Below are 13,608 nucleotides of genomic sequence, written 5' to 3'. Positions count from 1 at the left end.
TCATCAATTCTTGCTATAAGGTACAATAGGACCTCAGTTGTACCTTCTCTTTAAAATATATATTGTTTACCTCTGGAAATTTTGTGGAGAATAGAATTCAGGTAAATTCTGCTTCTGTTGCTCTCCGCAGTCCTCCACTCACAAAGCTTAGAATCAATTTTCACTTTCTCATCTGTTAAATGAAACTTGTCTTCTTTTTGACTGCCTGAAAAAGGGTCCTTTTCATTTTCAAATGTATATGATTCAGATTTAATCAGCCTTCTGATACAAATTGCTACAGAAGCTAATCTTCTGAAGTCCTGAAAAACAAGAATAACTGAATATAATGGAAATTATTTTGCTGTGTCCAGGAAAAGACTCTGTGCCAAAGCATCTGAAAATATATTTGCCTTCTTACTTATGTGCACTACTTCTATTTACTGCCTCTTACAGAGCCTACTATAATTGTTCTCTTTTTTTGACACACCATTGGGAGCCTTTTTCTTTCTCTGCTACTGATCCCTCTTTGAACAAACCAATGCCAGCATAACATTTGTTCATTATCCACATTGGCAGTCCCTATACTGTTCTCTGCCACTGCTAAATGAGTTGGGGGTCTGCCCCTTGTTATAGGCAGAGTGGCTGGTTTCTTTCTCTGGCTTTACAACCCCTCTCTCTACTTCAGCATCTCAAATAACCCCAGCGGAGAGCACCGAGAGCACCGCAGCAGGAATGGGGTGGGTCTGCCTTAGAGCTCTGCCTGGGGTACTCTAGGATGGTTTGCCTACCATTCCTGCACATACCATTTGAGCCTCCCAACTGAAAATAATATAGAGGGGGGGGGGAGAGAAAGAAATATATAGATACTAAATAATTAAATTGTCCAGGGAGGAAGGAGGCAGATCCTGCCATGACTGTAACAACCAGTCAGATCCTGTAGGGTAGCATATACACAACTAAAACATATAAGGAACGATTGCTAGAATTGGGTATGTCTAGTTTAACGAAGAGAAGGACAAGGGGGGACATGATAGCAGTATTCCAATATCTCAGGGGCTGCCATAAAGAAGAGGGAATTAAGCTATTTTCCAAAGCACCTGAAGGCAGGACAAGAAGCAACGGGTGGAAACTAATCAAGGAGAGAAGCAACCTAGAACTAAGGAGAAACTTCCTGACAGTGAGAACAATTAATCAGTGGAACAGCTTGCCTCCAGAAGCAGTAAATGCTCCAACACTGGAAGTTTTTAAGAAGAGACTGGACAGCCATTTGTCCGAAATGGTGTAGGGTTTCCTGCCTGAGCAGGGGGTTGGACTAGATGACCTCCAAGGTCCCTTCCAACTTTACTACTATTACTAACTAACGCTAGACAACTGTTCTTTTAGGAAGTGGAGGAAGTGACTGAAACTGACAAATACAGGGAAATTATGTAATAAGCAACAAAAGCTCAGATTCTTGACTGAGTAGTTTTATATTGCTTGATGATGAGATGGGTGGCGTGCAAATGTAATAATTAATTAAATAAATACAATAAAAACCCTGTGTTTCACTCAGGAGCTTATGGAGGTGTTTTCTTTGCCCTGTCCCCCCTCCCCCGTCCACATCAACAACCTCCATGTGAGGACAGAATGACTGGGCAGAAACCACCCAATGGCTGCTGTGACTAAGTATGGACTACAGCTGGGTCTCCCCCTTTTTAGTCCAACACCTTAAAAATCTTATTACATTAAGCAGAATTATACAAATATTAACCCTCCCCTTCTCCAAAAAAGATAAAAAATAAAAATGGTGACATTCTGGTCATTCAGAGTATTGTTAAAACAGTGTTTGCAAATATGTCTCTTCTCTCCCCCCCCCCCCATGAGTCCTGTCTTCATTCATGTTGACAGCTGGCGAAAGGCTGGTAGAAGTGAACGGGCATGCAAGGAACTCAGGAAATAGTAGTAAAGAAGAGGGCCTATGCTGGGAGAGCAATAGAATAGGTGGAAGCAAGTAAGAAACTAGAGGTGAGGGTGAACTATGCCTTCCAATACTCCCCAAGCACACCGCTGGTCATGTTCACAATGGACACTGCAAATTTTATGTACCCTAAAGCTGTGGCGGAATAGTGAGAGCTTATCGGGAAGGGGAATATTTTTACAATGTGATACACAGATTCTTTGATAAATCACAAGGGGACACAGGCAGGATACTTTTATTTAAACCAAATACATTGTTACAGGATATATCAGTTCTAGGTCAGGTCTTTTGAAGACTTGAAGAGAACCAGGGGAACAATATTTCTTGTACTCTCTTGCCACAGCACACATACAGAGGATTTTCATTCCGCTGCATCCCAAGTTAATGTGATTTTTCTTTTCTGTCTGTCTCTCTTGGTGTGGTAATGGAGATTATCTTTTAAAGTAAATACTGGCATAACTTGTTTTAGTTTAATATATTCATATTATTGCATTGGTTTTTCTATCTGTTTCAAACACTGAAACATAAATTGGGCAAGGTCCCTTCATATGTGCTGCCCAGGGAAACAACATTATGTTCAGCTTTTAAGTTCAACAACAAAGACGCTTAAGATATTAGAGTGCTATTTGTCTGCCACTGACTTTCTCTGTGTTTTCTCTGAGTCAACATTACCAAGTTTCCTAACTTTGACTGCAAAACTGCAATAACCTACAGATATTAAAACCAACAATGAAATCTTTATCAAGAGCAGTTCCATCAAAGTTCATAATAGAAAAAGAAAAACCAAAAAAGTAACACAATAGGAAACACTAGCTAGATAGCAGCAGGAGTAATCAGCAGATGAGAAGGAAGGGAAATGTATCTTATCCCAATCTGGGAAAACAAGGAACATAAGGCCATTCTTGTTATTAATTTCGGTATGGGATCCATGCAACTTCTCAATTTAACACATGCATTGAATTGCCTTTAGTGGCCAATTAGAAACTCATACTTTGGGGGGATATATATCACATTGAAGGAAGATGCAGTGATGCTATAATTCAATGGGCTGCATCTGTTCAGGGCAGCCAAGTCTTCTTTCCAACATTTGAGCTAAACTCAGTTGATGCACAAACAGTTGGTGTTCTTCAAGGAAGTATACAGGACCTGGAGACATGATGAAGAAATTGTTGTGTCTTTTCTATGGTTACACTGCAAGCATCAGTTGGAATCTATTCCTCTTAAAGCTCAAAATCATTAGAGAAGTATCTCTTCCTGAGATGTGTTGCTTTCCTTCCCTGCAGCAGAATCACGACTGCTATGCTTGAAGATCACAGGACCTGATTTTATGAGGAGAGCAGCAGATTATATGCAAGAGCTTATTTGAATAAAGGAAGGGTTCAGTTGAGCCACAGGAATAATAACATAGATTGTATTATAAATACAAGGTTTATTATTAATGAAAAAAGGCATCCTGGAAGAGAACAATGGCAAATTCTTTCTGTTGCACTACCAAGAAAATTGAATGGCTATGGTCATCAGAATTGATCTCAACTCTACTGCTTTTTTTTTACCTTTAATCATTCCAATCATTACATGAAATTGTACATACAAATGCACAACACACATGCACATACATACATATGTATGTATGTGATATTAACTCCAAAGTTAAAGGTCACTATAATAAATTAAAAGAAAGTGTATATAAGGCATAATAAACACAAGGCAATGGGAATTTGTAGGAAATCTATGGTATTTTATTGAAAAATGTTCTCTGAAGGCAAATTCTGCAGCCTTACTGCCTATTAGTGGGGTTTTCTTCATCCCTGGGGCAATTCATCCTGGTTAGCAACCTCAGCTCCATCAATACAAACGCTGCAGAGTTTTTAAACTAATATTTTTTCTGCACACAATTCCATGGAGAGGCGAACTCAGTGTTTCCATGGCAATACACTGACAGCATCTGCTTGGGAAGTAGCTGAAGGGAGAAATTGGAATAGAATTGCAAATTCCCCACCACCCAGACAAGGATCTGAAGGAAAGGAAATGAAACATGACTGCCATTGTGATCTATCACAAGCCTATAATGCTACTTCCATAAGGAATCTTGCCTTGTGCCAAAACAGTGAACTCTCCAGTGAACAGTTAACTCTTGTATTAGCTAAATATCTGAAACTTCCAAAATAGATCTATGCATATTCCAACTATTTATCCCTTACAACATCTGGCTATTAAAAAGGAATAAAGTAGCTTCACTACTTCCCATTTATTCCTATATAAGATCTGATGGTATATCAGTATTTTCACAAAATACATATGGCAACAACTTTTCTAAGCAAAGGTTTTGAGTGATTTGCCTAGTACCACACTCCAAAAAGTACTGAGTAATTACACTTGTGTATTTAACAATTTTCCAATTGGATAGTAATGGATGAAAATCTCCAGGGGATGGAGGAGGGCTGTACCCAAGCCTTTCAGGAATCATATATGTGGCTCCTGACATTGAAAGTATGCACTTCTGTCTATTGACTCAAAAGAAACACTAAAGTTTCTCTCAAAATTATGTATAATTTATTTAGTTGTAATTTAAATTTCTAAAACCACCCAATTCAGCAGTGGTTGTAGTAACACCCAAAAAACTGCAATACAATAAACCAGAAAAGAAAAGGATTATTGTTTAGAGGAGAAACAAAATCATAAGCCACCTCAACATAATTTAGCCTAGGTGGAGACATATTCCAACTTATGGGTGTGTCGAGACCTATTAAAAGAAAATCAGGGTCAAAAGAGAGATCTTAGCAAAGTCAACAGAAAAAGCTTCTATTATTTTAAGAGCAATCTGGAACATCAGCACAGTCTAGGTGTTCCTTTGGAGAAAACTTATGGCTTCTGCAGGGCTGGAATACATATTATATAGGTAGTCTTATCTGTATTTATGCTGTAATTGCCATACAGCTCACTTAAAAATTCTACTGTGTTGACTAAGCCACAGAGACAATATACTATGAACTTGGGTTTTGAAAAGAAAAGAGGTAGAAAAACAGCATAAAGGAAAATGGAATTGCAAAGCACATTCATGTGAAAATACAGCAATGGACTCTAGAAGTGCCATGATTCAACCCTGCCACAAATTGAGCATTGGATTAACAACAGATCCCACCTCTCCACCATCCTGCTCCTGCCCTCCCCATCTTTTAATTGGGCCACAATGTTTGACATTTTGTGTTAACTTCTTTATGTTTTTAATTTATATTGTTTTTATCTTTTACAACGGTAAGAGTTACCTTGAGGTAAGATGGTGAGCCAATAAATTTTACGAACAAACAAGCAAATAAATAAAAGTTCAGGAGTTATCTTATTCTTCCCTAGAATGATGGGTTCAAAATAGCATTTAATAAAATGTAAAGGAAGAGATGCATCCATAGGGAAGTGGTCAAAAAAGTCAAGATGACAGCCACAAGCATGCATTCAAAGCCCCACCCTTTTTTTCTGTATCAAAATGTCTAAATGGCAGCCACAATATATGATAACAGAGACAAATGGGGTAGAACTTTGGCTGCATGCTTGTGGCTCTCATCCAGGATTTTTTTTTACTACTATCACAGCGAACAATTATCTGGACAGAACCAAACCCAATTTCAGTAGGGTCTTCTCTTTCTTTAAGGGATTGTGACATAAAGGCAGTAAAAGGATTGTTCCTTTCATCTTGAGTATATCAACGTTGGTATTCTCCCTCCACCCCAAAAAATATTTTGTACATATTTGATATGTACTTGATATGTTACTTGAAAACTAACTTAATTTTTTAAAGATAAACATGTAATTTACAATTATAAAAAAATTGTACCTTCACACACTGGCATATGCAAATCCCCCATGAAGCAGGGTTATGGAAAACTTTTTTGAATTTGAAACATTTGAGCTTGGAAGATTTGTTTCAATTTAAAACTGTTGTTCAAAAGTTTAGCACAAGATTGCTTTAAGTTCAAGTACTGTATTTCAAAACTGATAGGAACAACTTATTTCCAACTGAAAACATTTTAGATTCAAAACATTTTGCACCTCCCTAATCTACAGAATAGAATGGTCTTAAGAAAAATCAAGAAAAGACATCATTTAAATAATCTGAATCAGGTTCTTCCGTGTCATAAAAATAAGTGAGATTTGAAAAATTTCTTATTTTGAAAACAAAGGCCATCATTAGAACTCAGGGCTACCTGCCAGATGAACCCCATGGCAATATAGCTGATATAGTTTCTTAACTCAGAAACTTTATAAAAAGAGATGCAATTGGCCATTCTGGAAAAAGCTATGGCTCAATTCATATGCTTATCTTAACAATAAGGTAGGGACCTGCTGCAACATGGCTTCTTCTCATATCTATCTAGCACTGTATTACAGAAAAGGAAATGCACAGGCTGAATGTGACTGAAATGGCCGCTTTCCATCCCAGCACTGCTTTGCTGGTGACATTGCAATGAAAAATCACCATGTCTGTTAGCCTGATTGCTTCCTTTTCAGCCTTACCAAAGCAGCATGGGAAACAGCCACAATGCAAGAGCTCCTACCCATTCAGAGTTGGACCTGTGAGGTCACCCAACTCTTTCATACAAGAGATGTTGTTGTCTTTGCAACAAAGTCTGGTCTTTGGGTTGATTGTCAGCTGACCATATGTCATCTGCTTAAGGCCAGCGACATGATGCTGGCTGTATTTCTATCTAGAATTTATAGATTGATTCCCCCACCCTCTGGGTTCTTATAATAGTAATTGCTGCCTTGACTTTATGCTTGCTAGCAGTAGCTGAGACCAAGTTAGCATTTATTTCAGATGCATTCACATGATTTTGTTTTCTTTAACAGTTACATTTTTATTTTAGTATCTTGCAGAATGCCATTAAGAATAGCGAGTGGTATCTAGCAATCTGCTTGCTATGTTAGTTGCTCACCAAATGCTCTCTCGGTGCCTTTCTTTAGAAAGAACTATCCATGGACTGTTCCAGCTTGGTATTTATTTCTGAAGCTAGGACACCAGGGGACCTATTTGTTAAAGAAAGAGGCTCATATATTTGGTGAAAGGCAGTCAAAAAAACATCGAAACAGCTCTTGCTCTATCTCCTAACATACTGCCTCCCAGATTTGCCAAAGAAAAACAAAGCACAAATCTATAAACAAAGTTTACTTGGCCAGCTAACTTCCTTAGTGATACTAAAGGAAACAAGAACAGCATCTACTCAAAGAACCAAAGAACTGTGGTACCCTGGACCATGCAAATATGGGGAAAGTGTGAAGAAGGGGCGGGAGGGGGGAATATTAAACTTTGGAAAGTTTCTTCAAAATGTTTAGAGCACATTTTAGAGCAAGATGCAGTTACCTTATGGATTCTATGTACTCCTTTTATTATATCATCTCAGCTTATGAGAATGCAGTGCTGGTTTACCTTTAGGCATGAAAAGCTGATTTTTGGATGTAATGAAAAATTGTTTTTTAGTTACTGTATTATTGTTTTCTATTACTAGAGAGGAAATGAGAGCCAGTATTGTCTAATACAGGGGTAGGCAACCTTGGCTCTTTTATGACTCGTGGACCAATTCCCAGAATTCCTGAGCCAGCTGCTGCCTCAGGAATTCTGGGAATTGAAGCCCACAAGTCATAAAAGAGCCAAGGTTGCCTACCCCTGGCCTAGTAGTTAAGGCATAAACTAGAAACTGGGAGACTGTACTAGTCCTGCCTAAGCATGAAAGCCACCTGGATGACTTTGGGCTAATCACTCTGTCTCAGCACACAATGTCAGGCTTGGTGACAAACCAATCCATCAATTCCTGGGGCAACCAATGGATGAACACTTGGTTGATTTCCTCCCCTCCCCTTGCAAAATAAATGCGAACTCTGCACTCCCAGGAAAGATACTAAGAAGAAAAAAGTACTAGAGGGAAAGAGATACTTGTAGGATTTACTGCTAAAGGTTTCACACTAATTTAACCTGAGCTAGATACTCTGTACTTCACTTCAAAATGCTTATCATTTGCTGTTTGGTTCACATAAAATATCTCAAGGGCCTATTTGCAGCTTACTCTAACCCTAACCTTACCACAGAGTTAAAGAGATTAACCTAATACTTGTTGGATCAATTCAGATATCACACAAACAACAGCTTGTGCTATGATTTAGAATTCAAATCTCTGTTTTGAACATCAAACATTCAGAAAAAGTATGTTTTTTCTGTTTTTATAGTAGATAGCTTCACAAATTTCTGACTCACTCGTCTCCATAAAGTAGCATACAATTATCACTTAAGTATGATTTGTCAATTTGGATATCCTATAAAATTTTATTAGTATATTCTTTCTTCTTGTGCCTTGATAGACAATTAAAAAGAAATGGTTTTCGGTTTGAACATCTAATAGAAGAAAAGACTAGAAAAGAAGATATTGAATAAAAGGCAGAAGACTAGCAAAATGCATCCATGAACACCAGCCTAACAGTCAGAAGATACAATAAAAACTCCTTAGTCTCACAATAAACAGACTCAACCTTAATTTCAATTGGAAAACAGTGAGCATCCTAGACCAATCTAAATAAATAAAAATGCTGAGAATTCCTGAGAGTTTGGTATTCAGACAAATCAGCCAACAATTGACATACAGAAATAAACTGTATTTACATACAATTCAAAAGAGACAATATAAAAGCTCAGAAAAAAACCCAAAAAGACCAGAACACATCCCCTCCAGTAGTCAACACCCAGATAAGCAGGGATTAGCACCAGGCAAACAAGCAGAAAATAAAACCCTAATCAAGGAACTACCAAGGAAAAAACCACGCCCCCACTAAAACAGGCAGGACAAGTACTGTATATAAACAGGAAGCAAACACCACATTCAATCACACTGATTATGTTACCTAGTTGGGTAATGAAATATCTCCAAGCATAACATCCAAGCCCAGAGAGCACCAAGGATGCCATAGTTTGGACATCATTCTAAACCCTGATTTTCATGAAGCCTAAAGTCTGAATTGTGGCATTATTTTATTCTTAGCAAGGCATTATGCATCAGAGCAAAGCTAATTTTCATAGCGTATTTTCTGATATACATGGACATCTGTATTCTTCCCAAGGACTGTATGAATTTATGTAGAAGTTATAACTTTCCAAGCAAGCATTTGCAGATACAACCAGCATCAATTACTGGAGCCAGGAAAGTGTCACTATCATCCCAGGAATTGCTTCTGGCTATATGTACGATCACCAAATTCATAATTTACATCAGCCATCCCATTTCCATATATAAAATGTGAAACAGCCCTAACTGAATTAGCAGTCTAGCAACCTGAGTCCTTCTTACATTTGCTTTTGTTTAAAATAATAAAGTAAAACATATCTGTATAGATAGCTATGTATCACTCCATGAACCACACTGTGTTAAAAGGTTCTTTGGAAGTCTAAAAACAAAGAGCGCAGCATAGTAAACAGCTAAAATATATTATTTTCCTCTCTCTTATGTATTTTGATTGTTGAACAAAATGAGCAGTACCCACAGTTAGGTAAGCAAGTGCTAGGACTTTAATCGGTCAAATGATGGGAGCAGTTTAAAACCTATACAGTACTTTCTATAATAGTAGGAGTAGATATAGGAGTAGGAATAACTTTTCCCTAGCATGGTTCCCCTTTACGCAAGAAGATCTATATAATCTGTGCTATCAATCTCTGTATGTCTCAGGATACAGAGGAGGATGAGTCACACGTTCATATTATCCATAAACTCACAAAGTACTCCTGAAACCCATTGCAATTCTTCCTCTGCCAGTTTTGACATGAGCAAGCAAGAGTTACAAGAAATGACAGCATTGCAACTATAAGTAACAAACTAGATGCTTCTTGTCAGCACAGCATGGTACCCATTCTTGGTATTATGTCATTTATGTAAGAGCAGAGTCTTGTATGTGTGGATCCCACACATTCCAAGTGATAGGCAGACTCCATTCATCTATGCTCCCCGAGCAGCTTCTTACGGCTGAGGCATAATAATGACTTCAGTGAGGGCAATTAAGGTGCCAAAGAAGGAAATGCCATTAAAGAAGACATCACACAGGGCTGCTAGGAGAGTTCACCAAGCCTGCTTTGTTGTGCACAGAGGTGTCCACAGGCATATGACCTGATTAGGCTTAATCTGAGAGCATTAATTGGTTTGTAGGAGGAACAACAATAAGAGGGGTGGGTTGCCCTGTACATGATCCTCCAGATGCACCACAGGCCAGGCATCCTCAAAGCCTAGAATATGGCTACTTCCAGCCCATAGCAGCTGTAAGTCCTGGCAGGGGAGGCTGTAACTGTCACTGGACTGTCTCATTTCAGTCTCCAGAAGGATGGATTATACCCCACATCTGGCTTTGATGAGCACAGAAGGGAACAAAGCTCAAGCTATGAAGGAGGCAGCCAAAGGGAGGAAAGTCACCTGCTCGCTGTGAAAGTCTACCCTTAGACACTTTCCAAAGTATAAATCTCACCAGAATGCTGCAATGCTACCATATCAAAAGAAATGTTCATTTCACTGCTGTTTGTGTCATTCAAGTCAGATGTAGCATCACCCTGCCTGGCAAGGGGAGTCCCCCCCCCCTTTTACTTCTGCTTCACCTTTTGCTTATATAAATCTTGCCTTGGAATATTTTAAGCCCATTCTTATTTTCTACTAGGTTACCCCATAAATCTAAAAGTGTATCCACTGCACCAAGCAGCATACCATCTATCTGGCTTCAGGAGACATAATCCTGAGAGGGGAAAGAAACAGGAGACTTTGGAAAAGTGGTGGATTGAAACTCTGAGACCCAGGAATGGATGCAGAACTGGTAGGAAGTGCAGAACAGACGCATACAGCTTGGGTAGCTGAACGGGATATCAGGTCTTTATACCAGACTTTAATCATTAACCTTCCATAGAGTTTCAACTAGTTCTCAGAGAGAAAGCAAAAGAAGCCCAAGTGTGAGAGGCAATATTCTGCTCAGTAGCAGTGGCTCCACCTTACCCACTTGTCCTCCTTCCCTGACCAAACTGCACAATCCAATGTTGCACTTTCTAATGAATTATTTGGTATGCCTTCCATCTTTACTTCCCTTTGCACCCAGTTCAAAGTAGTAGCCACCTTCATGGTGCAGAAACATAGGGGTCATTCTAATGAGCAGAGCAAATGAGGCTGTTATGAATGAGCCTTAATAGTTCTATCCCCACTAACCCCTGCTTTATTACAAAAAAATTCACAAGCAAGAGAGATCAGAGATGCCCATAGTCCATGTTTCCCGCCTGATTTCTCCTTTATTTGCTAAGGCTTCGGGCAATTAGTAAGAAGCCAAGATGGGCTTCATTGATCCAGAGGATTAGTTATCTCCCCAAATAGTTTCCTCTTGCTTTCCTATAGCTTAGTCTAGTCAAAGTGCTGAAGGGAGGGAGAAGGGAGCTAACTGGGACCGTGTGGCGGGTAGTGTCCCTAACCTTGCGGGCTTCTTGGGGAGAGAAAGCATCCGTTCCACAACAACCGTTTAGTTTTGAGCCCTGGCGTGTTTGCTGCAGTCTCCATACAACCCAGATACATTCTAGCTAGCGATACGTCTGCCTGGCAAAGAGGTTTGTCCCAGAAAGGACATTTTAAAAAGGGCAGAGAGCGATATGACGACGCCAGCCAGTTCAGCGATGTAAACGCTGGTCTCCATTCATCCCCCTCTTAGCCCATTTCCATAAAATCTCCTCACTACCACCCACCCTCCTTCCAAAGCAGGTATCTATGTAGCTCCGTTTTCCCCAGCCTGGTGCCCTTTGGATGCCTTGGGTAAAAGCTCTCGTTATCCCCACTGGAGCTCCACACATCTGAGGCAAGCGCCAGACAACAGTTTTCGTAGAAAGCTCTGGGAAATAAGCAGCCCCAGCCGGCCCCCAGAAGATTCACACTCGACTTGCGAACGCGCAACCAAGGAAGCACACACACACACACACACACACACACACACACACACACAGAGAGAGAGAGAGAGAGAGAGAGAGAGAGAGAGAGAGATCTCCGAACAACAAAGCTCGAGGGACAAGAAAGTTGCCTAGCGAGGAATCTCTGCGCTATTCGTCGCTGAGGGAAACGCGATCCTGAGTCTGCGCCCAGCGGGAGCCGCGGCTCCTCATCCGACCCGAACCGCTGCCCCGCGTATGTAAAAAGGGAGGGCGGGAGGCTCCTGCTTCGTGCAGACCCGGAGGTTTGAGAGGGGGCATATCCGCACGGGAGCGCGCCAGGGCTGCCTAACAACGGCAACCGAGGGATTGTTCCCGAAGCCCCAGAGGAACGCTCGGAATCGAACGCTGCCCGAGTCTGGCCCAACTTCCTCCTCGCATTCCGACTTCCCCAGAGGGACCTTTGTCTCGGCCGCCTCCGGGACCGTTCGAGCGCGTCCCACAGCGAGGCGTCCTAGGCGTCGAGTGCGGCTGGGCTCCTTTGTCAGGGCGGGAGGGAAATCGCGACGGCCAGCATTTGCGGAGCTCCCGCGGGCGCCGGCGAAATCGGAGCGGCGCTGAGAGATCAAACGCCTCCCAAGTGGCCCTCGGGGCACCCGAGAGCCGCGGCATTCCCGGTGCGGCGCGCGTCCCCTCGCTCCGGTGACACTTACAGCCTTTCTGCGCTCCTCGGGATGTTCTTAGGAATACTGCGGAGCCCCAGCCCGTGACAGTCTACCGTGGTGCCGCTGCAGGCGCACCGTGTGGGGCAAGCGCTCGCCCGGACGCGGCAAACGGTCGCCCAGGCCAACAGGCAGGCTCCCGCCCGCAGCCACACGCCGCCTGACCCCGCTCGCCGCTTCGGAGCCATGCCGCCTGCCTGGGCTAGCCTGCTAGCGAGGAGCTGCCCCGCACATTATCTCGCAGCGGCGCGTTTGGCTGGCGCGGCGTGGAGCAGCTCGTTGTGTCTGACGCAAGCGAAGGATGCCAGGTTCTGTCGCGCCTTTGCGCGTCCGGAACGCGGAACTCGGGGCACGGGCGGACGGGCTCTCCCTTCCCCTCTCTCGCTCAAATACACACACGCACGCACGCACACTCACACACAGAAACACACACAGAGAAGGAGCACTCATCCATCAATCCCAGATGGCAGGAGCAGCCTTGGCTCCACCTCTCCCACCCACCCCCCCTTTAGCTCACTCTCTGCACTCGCCTCGGGCGCAGAGATACACCCCCCCCCCCAACATATAGTGAGGGAACGGGAACGGGAAAACGGATGCGCAGAGAAGCAGAGGGACGAGGCTTAAAACTCTTGCAGAAGACAAACAAGGCAAAAACCTGTGAGGAGTGAGCGCTGATGCAGGCATCCACATGACCACAGAGAATTCGCTCCAATACCAGCTTCCTTCCAGAGGAGAAATGATATCCTGAGCAATAACGATATAATTTTCGTAACTTCTTTGTCTACTTATATTTTCTCTACATCAACAATTCCCCACCACCACCACCTTTGGCCATTTCCCCCCCCTTTTTTTTTTGAAAAACAACAACACAACAACCCCATTTAAAAATTTTTTTAAAAAGAAATATGTTGCAGACTAGCATTTGGCAGAGTAGCAGTGGAAAAGATATTCAGATGCTATGATGTGTTAAAAGATCAGAATTGTGGAGACAGTTTTTCCCCCCTATGATGCTTCATGGAAGTGAAAGTCGAAAAAGCAAA

At 41.8% G+C, this 13,608-nt stretch overlaps 1 protein-coding gene across 3 annotated transcripts in view; it reads right to left on the bottom strand.

The window, feature by feature from the left end:
* SLIT1 (slit guidance ligand 1) overlaps window positions 1–13,392 on the bottom strand; it is a 153,811-nt gene extending 140,419 nt beyond the window's left edge. For 2 of the 3 annotated variants that reach the window (XM_039331111.1, XM_039331112.1), the window contains exon 1: window positions 12,560–13,003. In XM_039331111.1, coding sequence (XP_039187045.1) covers window positions 12,560–12,756 — 197 coding nt within the window. In that variant the 5' untranslated portion in view covers window positions 12,757–13,003. Of the gene's footprint in view, window positions 1–12,559; window positions 13,004–13,223 lie in introns of those variants that run through there. The other variant, XM_039331113.1, reaches the window with a different exon arrangement.
* Between the last annotated feature and the right edge of the window lie 216 nt (window positions 13,393–13,608).

This window comes from Crotalus tigris, unplaced genomic scaffold (assembly GCF_016545835.1).
Source record: "Crotalus tigris isolate CLP2741 ecotype Arizona unplaced genomic scaffold, ASM1654583v1 scf7180000024434.1680833, whole genome shotgun sequence".
NCBI classification, from domain to species: domain Eukaryota; kingdom Metazoa; phylum Chordata; class Lepidosauria; order Squamata; family Viperidae; genus Crotalus; species Crotalus tigris.
Note: the sequence above shows the minus strand (reverse complement) of the source record. Positions and strands in the feature narration are given on the sequence as shown.